Source organism: Eumetopias jubatus, unplaced genomic scaffold, assembly GCF_037043125.1.
Source record: "Eumetopias jubatus isolate StellerSeaLion01/CBP00866 unplaced genomic scaffold, mEumJub1_p1.0 scaffold_13, whole genome shotgun sequence".
In the NCBI taxonomy this organism is placed as follows: domain Eukaryota; kingdom Metazoa; phylum Chordata; class Mammalia; order Carnivora; family Otariidae; genus Eumetopias; species Eumetopias jubatus.
In genome coordinates, this window is record NW_028274819.1 from 10405136 (window position 1) to 10417877 (window position 12742).

The 12742-nt window shown below is 53.3% G+C and overlaps 1 protein-coding gene across 1 annotated transcript; it reads right to left on the minus strand.

Annotated features, from left to right (window-relative positions):
• Window positions 1-204: 204 nt before the first annotated feature.
• LOC114220396 (pepsin A) lies at window positions 205-8975 on the minus strand. The gene is made up of 9 exons (XM_028118244.2): window positions 8773-8975; window positions 8174-8330; window positions 6170-6287; window positions 5513-5631; window positions 4603-4802; window positions 3005-3121; window positions 1821-1965; window positions 1632-1730; window positions 205-519 (listed from the first exon to the last, which is right to left on the minus strand). The coding sequence occupies exons 1-9, from the start codon at window positions 8826-8828 to the stop codon at window positions 370-372; spliced, it is 1161 nt and encodes a 386-aa protein (XP_027974045.1). The 5' UTR covers window positions 8829-8975; the 3' UTR covers window positions 205-369.
• Window positions 8976-12742: the final 3767 nt, after the last annotated feature.

Genomic DNA, 12742 nt, shown 5'->3' on the forward strand with positions numbered 1-12742 from the left:
ATTCCACGAGGAGGCAAAAGGCCTGGTATTTCTGGTGCCCGTCTTTCTCCCAGCTGGACCTGCTGAAGGCCTATCATCTTCCCGGCTCTATTACGGGGTGTGTAGCCCTGTCACTGTTTGGTGTTGTCCAAGTGGACATGGTCATCTTGTCCCCCTGCCCTGGTGTTCTGACCCTGGTGGTGTGGGGAGAAATACAAGGCACACTTTCCAGGAGGGTAGGTTTTTATTCTACGTTATTGGTATGACAGGGGAGGGGCCCAAGATTCCACCCCCACAGTCCCATAGGAAGAACATTCGGGAGAATTATATACATCTAGAGCGGGCGACTAAGGCTAGATCTTCTTGGGACGTGGCGGGAGAGACGCCAGCTCAGGCCACGGGGGCCAGGCCGACCTGGTTGTTGGCCCTGTCGAAGACAGTGAAGTATTGGTGGATGAAGACGTCACCCAGGATCCAAAGCTCTCCGGAGGCGGTGGGGATGTTCATGCCCTGGAATCCACTGACACAGCCCTCCTGGCTCTAGAGGAAAGGAGAAGAAAGCTGGAGACGGGGCACAGACTCTGCGGTGCCAGGGCGCCGGGGACGAAGCATCAAGGTCCCTGGGCCACCGCATGGCACGTGCAAGGGAAGAATTTCCTGGCTCGTGTCCGGGGACTTGGCTCTTCTTGGCCGGGGGTCTGCCTGGATAAGCTGTTAGCTCTGCTATTGGTTTCCAGGGATTACTAGACATGAACCAGTGTTTCTGGCAGATGTACAAACCCTGACATCAGCATCGGAGCTAAGAGGTTTAGGGAGAAGTCAGCTGCCGTGAAGGATTTTGGAAGCCCCGGTGACACAGCCTTTTCTCATTCTGACCCCGTCCGGTGGCAAAGCAGATCAGCTGTTAGTCCTTTTCACTTACTAGGGCACCGGGCCACCACCTTGGCTGCACATTAGAACCACCTGGGGAGCTTTGAAACCCACCCCTCTCCTCATTGCCTAGGCCACGCCCCCTCTTAATTAATTGGCATCCCTGCGAGGGAACCGCCTGGCCATCAATACTTCTTGCTGAATAACATCGACCCGCAGGGCAGAACTGGTTTTCCACCTGGCATTATAGTAGTCGGTGAAGTGTTGTCCTGTGGCTCATACCCTACCAAGTAAAGATTTGTTACTTGCAGAGACAGTAGGAGCATCACAAGCCCTGACCCTACGGGAGGTATGGTTTCCATTTGCTCAACCCCTTGTAGCTTTGATGTGGTCGATCCCACTCGATTACCCTACCCACGCTCTGGGGGTGGGGAACGCTGACATCTCTAGTTTCTAGACAAGGACCCTGAGAGCTGGGAGAGTTTGCAACTGGCTCGGAATCAATGAGCTAGTCACTGAGACCCAGGACTTGGACTCAGGCATCCAACCGGAAATCCTCTTTTCCTGCCACCAGTCTCTGCCTCACTTTTCCCCTTGGGGGGCGCTGCATCCACATTGTCATTCTTGCATTTATTTTAAATGTCTCCTTTTTCTCTGGAGGCTGTGCAGAACAGATGTCAGCTTCAGCCCTTGGAAGAGCACTTTCCCTTGTGCAAAGTGCCGTGGTGCGTGGCCACATTCACTGCAGGCACCTGCAGGTGACTGGCCCAGAGCCCCCTTACCTGCAGGATGTAGGCGCTGGGAGGCAGAGGGTACTGGATGCCGTTGATGGTGAAGACGATGTCGGGCAGGTTTCTGATGGCTGAGCAGCTGATCGCCATCTGGAAAGAGTGAGGGTTAGGAGACTTGTTTCTTCTGCATGGCAGACCCACCACTTGGGTCTAGATCAGGGCACTCAGGGCTGGACTCACCTGGCCATTTGAGTCCTGCCTGGCGCCAATGTAGCTCTGGATGTTGGCAATAGCATCACTTGGGCCGCTCAGCAGAGAGGTGCCTGTGTCAACAATGGCCTGGCAGCCCTGACTACAAGCGATGGCCTGTCCGTTCATGGTGACACTAAGGACGAGATGCAAGTAAGGGTCCCCTGAGTCCCCAGGGGATATATATATCTCCCCAAGGAGGAACCAGGTGGCCCCAGAGGGTCCCCCCTTCCATCCATTGGCCAATACATAAAATTCCAGCCATTCTCATTCATTCACGCATTCAGTTACTCAACAAATATTGACTGAGTGCAGGCTCTGCGCTAGGCATGGGAGATGCAGAACCAGACAGCCGCATGGCTTCAGGCTGCAGTGAGCACACGGTGCTGCAGTGCACACACGGTCTGGCTGGAAAGATGGGTTTTGGTGGAACAAGAGCCGGAGGAGCAGGACACATGGCCGTGGAACGGAAGCATAATCCAGGGGGAGGGTGGTGGTGCCGCGGAAGGCTTCTCTGGCAAGCAGACCCCCGAGGTTGCTAAGGAGGTGCAGAGCTGGAGGAGGGCATCACAGGCAGGGAGTGAGGGAGATACGGAGCAGGGGCAGGAGGTGGAAGACGTGATGAAGTTTCAGCTGGGCTGGGGCAGATGCAAGGTGACCAGCATGTGCCAGTTTGGTCAGCACCATCCCGGTTTCAGTACTGTGAGTCTGGCGTTCCAGGAAATGGGGCATTCCCGGGCAAACCTGGGCCGCTGGTCACCCTGGCAGGCCAGCTGGGCAACGAACAGCTGGGGACCGAGGCTGCTTGGGGGAGGGGCAGGCCCCGAAGGGGAGAGTAGAAAGGAACGCCCTGAAACAAGTCAGTGCCCTCACCGTAGGGTGGGAGGGAGGGACGTGAGCTAGGTCAAGGTCCGCTAAGTGCTGGGATGTGTGGACATGTCTGCTGGGAGATTGTCCTGCCCGTTTGACCAGAAGGAAAGTGACTTTCCTTCTCCAGGGAGGTACCTTTCTTGGGATCTCTCTGGCTTGGCCAGCTTCTGCCTTCTCCTCCTGGGGTACATTTCCCGGCGCTGGCTCTTCCAGGGGGATTCTAGAAAGCTTAGTTACCTCCAAGTCTATATGGAAAGGAGACCGGGGGCCCACAGCAGGGTGTTGGCCCTTCATAGTGCTCTCACCTGTCCACGGTGATCTGCCAATAACCCTCAACAGAAACAGGCACCCAGTTCAGGTTTCCAGTGAAGTAAGAAGAATCGATGCCACCAAACATCACCACGCTGCCACTCTGGTCATTGCTATGGAAAGTGGGGGTGAGAGACAGGAATTCATTCACGCAGTCACTCATTCACCGGAACATCTACTATGCCCGTCCTAAGAGCTACCCTTGATTACGCTCTTGCCAGTGCCAGGAGCTGTGGTGAGTGACAGACAAGGTCACTATTTTTATTTCTACTTTGCAGTGAGGCTCAAAGACATGAGGCAACTCGCCCGAGGTCACGCAGCCAGGGAGTGGCTCATGTCTTTCTGGCTCCAAGGTGTGTGGTTTCTACCCCAGGTTCACTCCCATTGCTGCGGGGAGCTCGAGAGAAGCAAATGCATGGCAGTGGCCGCTCGTAAGGACCTGATGGTGTAGTTCACTGGCTCTCAGCCAGGGGTGGTTTCCAATTTGCCAACATCTGGGATGAGTTTTGATTGTCGTGATTCAGAAAGAGTAAAGGGGTGTTACTGAAAGCTAATAGGCCGGGGAGGTGCTAACCATCCCGCAATGCACAGGATAGCCCACCCCCCCAACAGCAAAGAATTCTCTGGTCTAAAATGTCCAGAGTGCTGTGAAGGAGAAAGCCCTGATTGGTTGGAGAAATAAGAGAAATACCGAAGTAGCCATAAAGACAGGTTATGTGCACCAGCCGACTGGAATATTAAGTGGCCAAGAGGAGAAATGGATGAATGGTTCCCCCTGTTGTAAATTGTAGGAGTCCTTGTTACTGGGACATTCACTTTCTACATCCTTGCAGTTTCGGGTCAGATAGGGAAGCAAAGGCGGGCAATGATAGGAAATTAACCATGAAAGAACTGGCCACAGAAAAAACCATCCCCACTCCCCTAAGCCCACCCCACCTCCCTGAAAACATCCGACAGTACAATGTGACCCAATGAGATTACAGCAGAACAGTTAGCAACTCGAGAGAAACATCGAGCACAACAAACCACTTTGAGAGAGAGAAGGTTGTGTCAGAGGAAAGCTGAGTGTCTCAAGAAAATTGATGACACCCTCTGATACTCTTGCATAAACCTTTACTCAACCAAACCAGCCCTTGGCTTATTCTTTATTCGTTGTTCCAATTAACTAACTCATAGTCACAACCGGAATCTAGATTTTGTTAACTAATGGAAGAAACTTGCTTTCATCAGTTAAAAGTTCCCTTGTTCAAGACATTAAATCCTATTTTCATTTTTTGCTATGGAATTTTGGCCTCCATTTTAAGTGGATTCACTTAATCCACTCCCGGGGGCCAACAATGAGGGAACTGGTGCTGGGGAGCAAATGGTTAATGACATTTGATTGTGTAAGTCAAGGTGACAAAAGTCACACTGGTAAAACAAGACGAAGGAAGGTGGTTCGTCAGGGAGGGATTTGGCACCATTGTCTCTGAGATTTACCTCTTGAGACTTAGACCTTGACCTTTCAAATCCCTTTCTTGCTGAGACCCCGTCCACCCCACCCAGCCCTGGACGGCCCCCTGCTGCCCCCCCCCCCCCACCCTGCCCAACTTACCGGCTTAGGTAGACAGAGAAGAGGTCTTGGGAAACCAGCCCCTGGTTCCACATGTTGTCAAAGACAGGGGTAGCCCCGGAAGATGAAATCTGGGGGTAGGCCAGACCCAGGATGCCGTCGAAGGGAGCGTAGTACAGGAAGGAGCCGGGCTCAGTCTTGCTCAGGCCGAAGATCTGGTTGGTGTCTGAGATGCCTCCAACCTGAATTGGGGGAAACCAAGATGTTCACCGTCAGCCTGTGTTGACTGAGGACTGTGGGGTGCCCGCCATGGGCCCAGAGCATCCCTGCTTCATTTCGAGTAGGACTTGGCTTCCAGGGCAGCAGGCTGGAAGGAAGGGGGAGGGACTGGCCCTGGGAATGCTTGTTACTGATCTCCAGATGGCCACGGTCTGAGATGCAGAGTGAGAATTTGCTGCAGAGCAGATGGTCACAGTGTGTGTGTGTGTGTGTGTGTGTGTGTGTGTGTTTCTGACGACTGGGTGCAAAGCAGACCCCAGGCAAGTCAGAGCCCTTGACCCCTGCTGTACCCTGCGGGGTCGGGGGTGGGGCTTGTCGAGTTCACTGACTCAGGGGGGCTGCAGGTGGGGGTATGAAAAGGGGAGGAGGTGCTGAAAGAGAACTGAGCCTTTTTGCCTTCTGCTCCTGTCCTCTACCTGGCATTCAACTTGGTGCTGAAGTTGGCTTAAGGCTCCTGGCGCCCCACCCCCTTACCCACTACTGCTCCACCTAGAAATGGCTGCGACATCTTTGCCACTTTCCCCTCCTGCGTCCCCTTTCAGCTTACTTTTGTGGTCACCGAGACCTACATTGCTTGAATAAGCTCACTCTGGGGGTGCACTGTGGTCCCCAGGGTCCTGGGAAGATGGCTTCAGGGCTGGGCGGAGGAGGTGGCCGGCCAGCAGGTACTCACCTGGATGGTGTCGTAGCCCAGGATACCTGTCATGCTGCCGGTGCCATAGGCGATGGAGACTGACTGGCTGGTGCCCTTGTAGGTGGAGGACTGCTGAGGGTTGAAGCGGTTGTGGTTGCCTGCCAGGGGCAAGAAGTAATGACGTCAAACTCAAAAAGCCGAGCGAGAGTCATGGGCTGAGAGTGTCTTCCTAAGATGGGTGCCTTGGTTCTGGGGGGGGCGGGCTTTGGAGGAGAAAAGTAACCTTTCCCCCAAACTTTAGAGCCTAAGCATCCCCAGTTTCCACTTCTGTCTAGTTGGGCCAGTTGGGACCATGTACCCGATGGGAGGTCCCCAAGGACCCCCTGGTCTCCCCTCCTCCTGGAAGTCTTCCCTGATTGCTCTCTGAGCAGAGCAGGCTCACGGTCATCCATGGTGCTAAGCACCTTCACGCTTCTCTCTGCCAGTGGACTGAAGTCCCTGAGGTCAGGGACCATGTGTGGTTCACCCTGTTATCCCTGGGCACCTAAGCCCCATGCTTGGCACAAGGTAGGTACTCAGTGAATGCCTGTGGAGTGAATCCCTGAGCGCCTGCCCCAGGCTTGAAGCCCTGGGTGCTGTGGGCTCCCCGAAGGGCTGGCGCCAGGGAGCCTGGGCCAGGCGGGGCCGAGCACTCACTGCAGGCAGGACTGGAGCAGTAGACGGAGGGCACCCACAGGTTGGAGGAGCCTGTGTCGAAGATGACGGTGAACTCCTGAGGGGGTGTGCCGATGCCGATGGTGCCGAAGTACTCCATCTGTCCGGGGGGGGGTTGGGGGGCACAGTTCACCGAGCGCACCGTTCCCTGGGACTCCCCGGCCTGGCCTCCCCGGGGGCTGTGTCTGGGTCGGCTCCTCAGCCTATCTCCCACCTTTCCCTTCACTGTGTTCCTGGTCCTTCTTGCCCTGTCCAATGCATCCATCCTTCAAGGCCCAGCCTGGTCTCCCCTCCTCCTGGAAGTCTTCCCTGATTGCTCCCCTGTTACCCTCTGACTGTTCTCTTCTAAGCACCATGAACACCCAATCTGCTGTCCCCTCTTCAGCTCTCGTCTTGTATATCTCAGTCTTGTTGTCCTAGAGAATGCACGTTCTCGGAAAGGGGTGCAACCTGACAGCACTCATCAGAATATATGCTGAAATGCTTTTTTCAGTAAATTGTTGATGGGGAGATCAACGAGCCACCTAACGATGGGCAGCACTTTCTCCCTTGCCAGCTCTGTTCCAGCCCCGCTGGTCTCGTGATTCTTTGATGATGATAAGCTCCTTCCCCTCCCAGGGCCTTTGCACTTGCTATTTCTTGTGCTAGAAAGATGTTTATTCTATATCTTTCCTGGGCTGGCTCCTACTCATCACTCATTCAGAGCCCTAGTCAAACGTCCCCTCTGCCAAGCGGCCCTCCCTGACCCCTTTACCTACATTTGCCCCTTCCCCACTTCCCCCCTTGCTCGATTTTTATTTTGTGACCCTTGTCATTCCCTGATATTATCTTACATATTTATTTGTCTCTATTCGTCTTTCCCTCTAGAATATAAGCTCCAGGAACTTTACTTCTCCACCACTGTTTTCTTAGCTGCTTGCACATAGTAGGCGCTTCCTAAATATTTGTTAAGTGAACAGGTGGGCTGACTTTACCAAGCTCTTACCAAGGACCAGGCCCCATGCTAAGCACTCCAAAAAACATTCCTGCATCCATTACTTGTGACAACAACCTGATGGTAGATATTAGTGGTTCTGTCTTACAGACGAGGAAGCTGAGGCTCAGTCAGAATGTAAATGATTGCCCAAAGTCACGTGGCTCCCAAGCAAGAGAGCCAAGGCACCAGGGCTGGAGGTTTTAAATAGACTAAGCTTGTAAGGACAGGCAACCTGGTCTCATACCCTTGGCCCAGGGCCATTCACAGTAGGGACGCATAGTATCTACCGAAGGGCTGGGTGTTGCATGGGGTCCCAAATCGGAGAGTCGGAGTGATCTTCCTGAAGCTCCCATCTGGTCATGTCAGCCCTCCCGGTGAAGGCAACTCAGTGCCAATTAGGCTGCAGACCTTCCTGAGACTCTGACTTGGCTCCACTCACTGACCCCGCAGGCCTCACTGTGCCTCTCTCCCTCCCTCTCCGCTCTCCATGAATACCAGTCTCCTTTCCTCAAATGCACTCTGTTCCCCACGGTCACGGGATCTGGCACGAGCTTTCACCCCCTGGGACACTCTTCTGTCCCCTGGAAACCCCAGCTCTTCCTTCGCTGCTTGCCCCGGCCGTACTCTCTGAGCCTGAGACTTTTACTGTGCAGCCCTTGGCCCCATTGTGCTTTTCATGGTTTGTGAGGCTCCCCGCTTGCTGTCTATCTCTCCCTCCTCGATTGTGAGCTGCATGAGGGCAGGGGCCGCGCTTGGTTTTGTCCACAGCAGCTGCCCCTGGGCCCGGCACAGTGCCTGGCACAGAAGGAGGTGCTCTTTGTGCATAAACGCGGGATGGCTGAACAAAAGAGCCAATGAGAACCACGGCTCTGACTGTGAGTTTTCCTGCACCCCCTGTGCGTCTGCGATCCTGGGCTCAGACCCCTGGGTTCCTGCCTGGGAGCCCCGGCCCATCATCCTAGACCCCCGGGAGCCCCTCTCTCTCCTCCGGGGCCGGCCCGGGCACTCACGTCCATGTAGTTCTCCAGGGGCTCCGTGGCCATCATGGTGGCCTCCTGGGGGAAGTACTTGCTGGCTGGGTTGGGGCTGTGCTTCTTCAGGAAGTCATCTAGGAGCCCATGCTCCATCAGATTCTTTCTCAAGGACTTCTTTTTGACCAGGGGAACCCTGCGACGGAGCATTGGCAAACAGGGGGCTTGGAGGAGGCAGCATAGTTAGGCAAGGAGTCTGCTCGTGGGGCGCCGCGGAAGCCTCAGAAGGAAAAGGAAGCTGGCCCAAGAGAGGGAGAAGGAGGGGGAAGCCAAGAGGGGAGACGCTTCTCTTTTTGGCACCCGAACGCAAAGAGCTTGAATGCTTGCGTAAAGTCACCCCGCCCGGTCCTGGAGCTGGGAACCCAGCCCCGGGTAGGACACAAGATGCACGTCATCAGTGCTGCCTCCCCAAAAGGGCAGAGGGAAACCAGAAGGGGGGCTGGAGGTGGTGGAGCAGAGAAGAGTTGGACGAGGGAAGAAGGAAGAAAAATGTGAGGGGAAAGGAAGGAACGTGACAGGCAGCAGAAGGAAACAGCCCTGGGAGGCTGGTCCGGGGGCTGTGTGTCTTGCAGACTCACCTGATGATAGCGCACTCAGAGAGTGCCACCAAGGTGACCAGCATCAGCCACTTCATGGTTCTTCTTGGGTCCCGATCTCCAGAGAAGGGTTGAAGGCTGGAAAGTGCAGGAGAGCAGGCAGGAGCTGCTCCTTATATACAGTCCAAGGGCTGGGGGATCAGCTTTATCAGCCTCCAAATGTCACCCGTTTTCGTAACCCCAAACAGAAAAGTTCCTGATAAGACTGTCCCCGCCCCTCAGCTCTGTTCTGGGAAGTTTCCAATTGAGTAGATTTCCACCATGACCCTACCGGCCGCAGTGGGGAAGGACCTGCAGGGGCAAGCTACGGAGTGGTAGCTTACTTCTTAAATAACGGAATTCGTTAAAACTTGACAAGCTGCATGTTTTGATAAAATTGGTCTAAAGTGCTCTTAACACTGAACAGATGTCGAGGGGGCTCATTGTACCCCGCCCCCGCCCCTGTGGGATGCGCCAGCGAGAACAGTCCCCGACTCAGCCAATGACCGTGTTCCTGTAGCTGCTTCCCCAAAGCGCATTCCTAGGTCGGTGGTTCGGGACTCAGGACACATTTTCACACAGAAATGTCCTCCTGTGGGATTGTTGGGTGTCAAACTAGCCTACAGGCTTCTCATGGCAGTTGGGCTGACTTTTGGGAAAGTGGTGCGTGCAGCACAGAGGAAGGGGAGGGAGCTGAGCAAGCGGGAGAACACTGCCTTCCTTTGCCGGAGGAAGCAAACTTGAACCAGGCTGGGTTTGTCATTGGAATCTGCGCCTTTCTCATTCTGCAACCCTTCTCCCCCTATTGCTCCTGTCTTACTCTCTCAGGTTGCTGGAAGCCTCCACTTTGGCAATCCTACCAGGGTCTGTCTCTCCCAGGTGCTCCATGCTTAAAACATGGCCCAATCAGCTACCGCAGAGCAAAGCTATCTGGGCAAATTCAGAATAGCATGTGAGTGATTTCAATGAGGATCCTCTTTAAAAAAAAAAAAAAGAGGATACTTACCTCTTTCTCTACCTTGTGGGTTTTATTCAGCGTTCAAGTGGAGTGAAAACTTTGATTCAGAAATTGTGGGGGACAGAGATAGGCGGGAGGGAGGTTGCCAGTCAGTAGCAAGCCCTATCTGTGGGTCTTGTTTTGAAATCTGATTCCCTGGGCCACCCCTGATTTTTCTAGCATCAGGAGACACAGATTCTATGAAATCTCCAAATTTTGCCCAGTGCCTCTGGGTGAGTGTGGAGGGGTGGGCAGTGTGGTTCAAGGTTGGGACCAGGTGTGGTTAGTACATAGCACATTTGCATTTCAGACTTACCCGTTAAGACATCTTTGTACCCCCAAATGCTGATCCTTCACGTATTTTGGTACCTGCTTCCTCTCCTCTCTTTTCTTTCCCCTCCAGCCTTTCTCACCCTGACCTGTGGGCTGATCTCAGCCCTTATATGGTAGAGCTGATGGTCCTGCAGATGCTTGCCTAAGTTCTGGGAGCTCCAGATAAAACCCTGGCTCAAAGCTGCCACGGGGCAGGAGGGAATGTGGGTGTGTGTGTGTGTCAGGGGGGTGGGGGGCTGCTCATCAGGGCTTCAAAGGTAACTGGGGTCTTACGCTGGGGGGCGGGTACCTGGGTGCTCATCATTATTCTTTATACTCTATGTAACCTGTCATGTGTATCTGAGACCATTCATCATAATTTTTTTTAAAAAGAAAGAAAGAAGGACTGAGTCTTTTGTGCCTACCTCTCAACTTGCAAATGAAGGGAAATGTGGGTGGGTGGTAGCAGGGAGAGTCAGGGAGCCCTCAGGATCGAGGTGTGGGGAATGAACCATGAAGATCATTTTGTGTATTTTATTCATCTTTCATTTCCCTCAATGGATTATATGGTGCACGGGAGTGTTCACCACCATGTTTTGATTAATCCCAGGCAAACTGGGTTTAGCTAAGAGCCGCTTGGGAGCGTGGCTCTGAGTGGGGTCATGGTTCCCTAATTAGCCACTCTGCTAATTTACCTGGAGCGGCATCACCCACGTGTTTCTCCCCCTTGGCAGTTAGAGGAGCCAGGAGCTTAGATTTATTGACCTCTTACTCTTCGCTCACTATGGTAAGTAATATTATGATCCCCATTTGATGGATGAGGAGACTGAGGCGCAGAGAAGTTGCGCCACGTGCCTGAGGGAGCTCGAATCCAGGCCAGTCTCTGTGGGTCCTTGTGCCTTCCTCCGCCTCAGTCCCCTGACTGGAGTTTCCTGTAGGCCATGGAGGAATCTTAGGAAGAGCTCTGGATCCAGGGTCTGGGTTGGAATCCCAGCCCGCCTCTGAATGTCTGAAAGACCCGGAGCTAGTGATCTAGTCTCTCTGAGACTCAGTTTCCTCGTCTGTCGAATGGGGATAATGGTCCCACCAGTTTCATGGGATCGTTGTGAGGATTAAATACGGAATGCTAACCAGCCGCACACTTTCACTTTTTTCTTCTCAAAGATTAATTTATTTATTTTAGAGAGAGAGCGAGAGAGCATGGCGGGGGGAGCAGAGGGAGAGGGAGGGAGAATCTCAAGCAGATTCCACACTGAATGCGGAGCCCAACTCGGGACTCCGTCCTACCACCGTGAGATCGCGACCTGAGCCGAAACCAAGAGTCAGACGCCTAAGTGACTGCGCCACCCAGGCGCCCCTAATCAGCCATGCAGTTACAGTGGCTAAAATGGAAGCAACCGTCAACCCCACGTGCTGGTGGGGATGCTGGGCCACCACGGCAGGTGGGCACACAAGAGGTCAGCCCCTTTGGAAAAAGGCTTAGCAGTTTTGTATAAAGTAAACATGCACTTACCATTTGACCCAGCCATCCCCCTCCTGGGTATTTACTGAAAAGAAATGAAAACCATATGTCCCCACAATGACCTGTACACAGATGTTTCACACAGCTTTTTTTCATAATTGTCAAAAACTGGAAACAACTTGGAAGTCCTTCAGCTGTTCCCTGGATACGCAAATGGTGCTGTAGCCACCTGATAGAAGAGTGCTCAGCAATAGACACAAATGAGCTGCTGGATGAATCTCATTGTATGTGACATTCTGGAAAAGGCAAAAATAATGGGAACAGAACACGGGTGAGAGGCCAGGGGAAGATGCTGACTTTGGGGAGATGGGAATATTCTGTCTCTAGATTGTACATTTGGAAAGGTACGTTTCACTCTAGGGTGTCAGAAGCGATGCACCTGACTTTATAACAGGTGATGCGTTCAGCCAGTGACAGCCACACGAGGGAGCGGGCGAAGGGAAATTGGGCACTAGGTTCTGCCTGTGGGGGCGCCCTGGAGAGGACACACAGGATTTGTTTCAAATAAGATGTTGCAATACCATTAAAGGAAATGCAAAATAAAAGAACGACGCATTCATCATCCCTGCTTCTGTTTCGGTCCTTTGGAACCCCCAGTAAAGTCTGTCACAGTCTGCTTTTCTCCTCCACATCGAATGGCGGCAGTGACGAAGCTGGCCCGTTGAGGAGAAGCTCTGACCACAACCTTCCTCGGAGCTACTGGCTGGTAGGCATGTTCCAGTGGCTGGGGGTACATCCAAAAGCAAAATGGAAATATGCCAAGCCTTCAAGGGGTTTGTGGTCAAGTCAAAAGAGGGTGGATGATGGGCGCCTGGGTGGCTCAGTTGGTTGAGCGACTGCCTTCTGCTCAGGTCATGATCCTGGAGTCCCTGGATCGAGTCCCGCATCGGGCTCCCTGCTCAGCAGGGAGTCAGCAGGGAGTCTGCTTCGCCCTCTGACCCTCCCCCCTCTCATGTGCTCTCTCTCTCTCTCATTCTCTCTCTCTCAAATAAATAAATAAAATCTTTAAAAAAAAAAAAGAGGTTGGATGATTTGCGGCGGGTGGGGGAGGCTCTTTCCTTCCCACCTGGTTAGCTCTTTGGATTGCACTAATGGGAAACTCTTGAATTGGTGAAGATAATTGAGTCTTCCCTTATTAGAGA

Coding starts and splice junctions, on each gene's coding strand:
- LOC114220396 (XM_028118244.2), bottom strand. CDS start 8,828: ATGAAGTGGCTGATGCTGGTCACCTTGGTGGCACTCTCTGAGTGCGCT. Junction 1,731..1,820: donor GGCAGGACTCAAATGGCCAG/GTGAGTCCAGCC, acceptor CACTCTTTCCAG/ATGGCGATCAGCTGCTCAGC. Junction 520..1,631: donor CCAGCGCCTACATCCTGCAG/GTAAGGGGGCTC, acceptor CCTTTCCTCTAG/AGCCAGGAGGGCTGTGTCAG.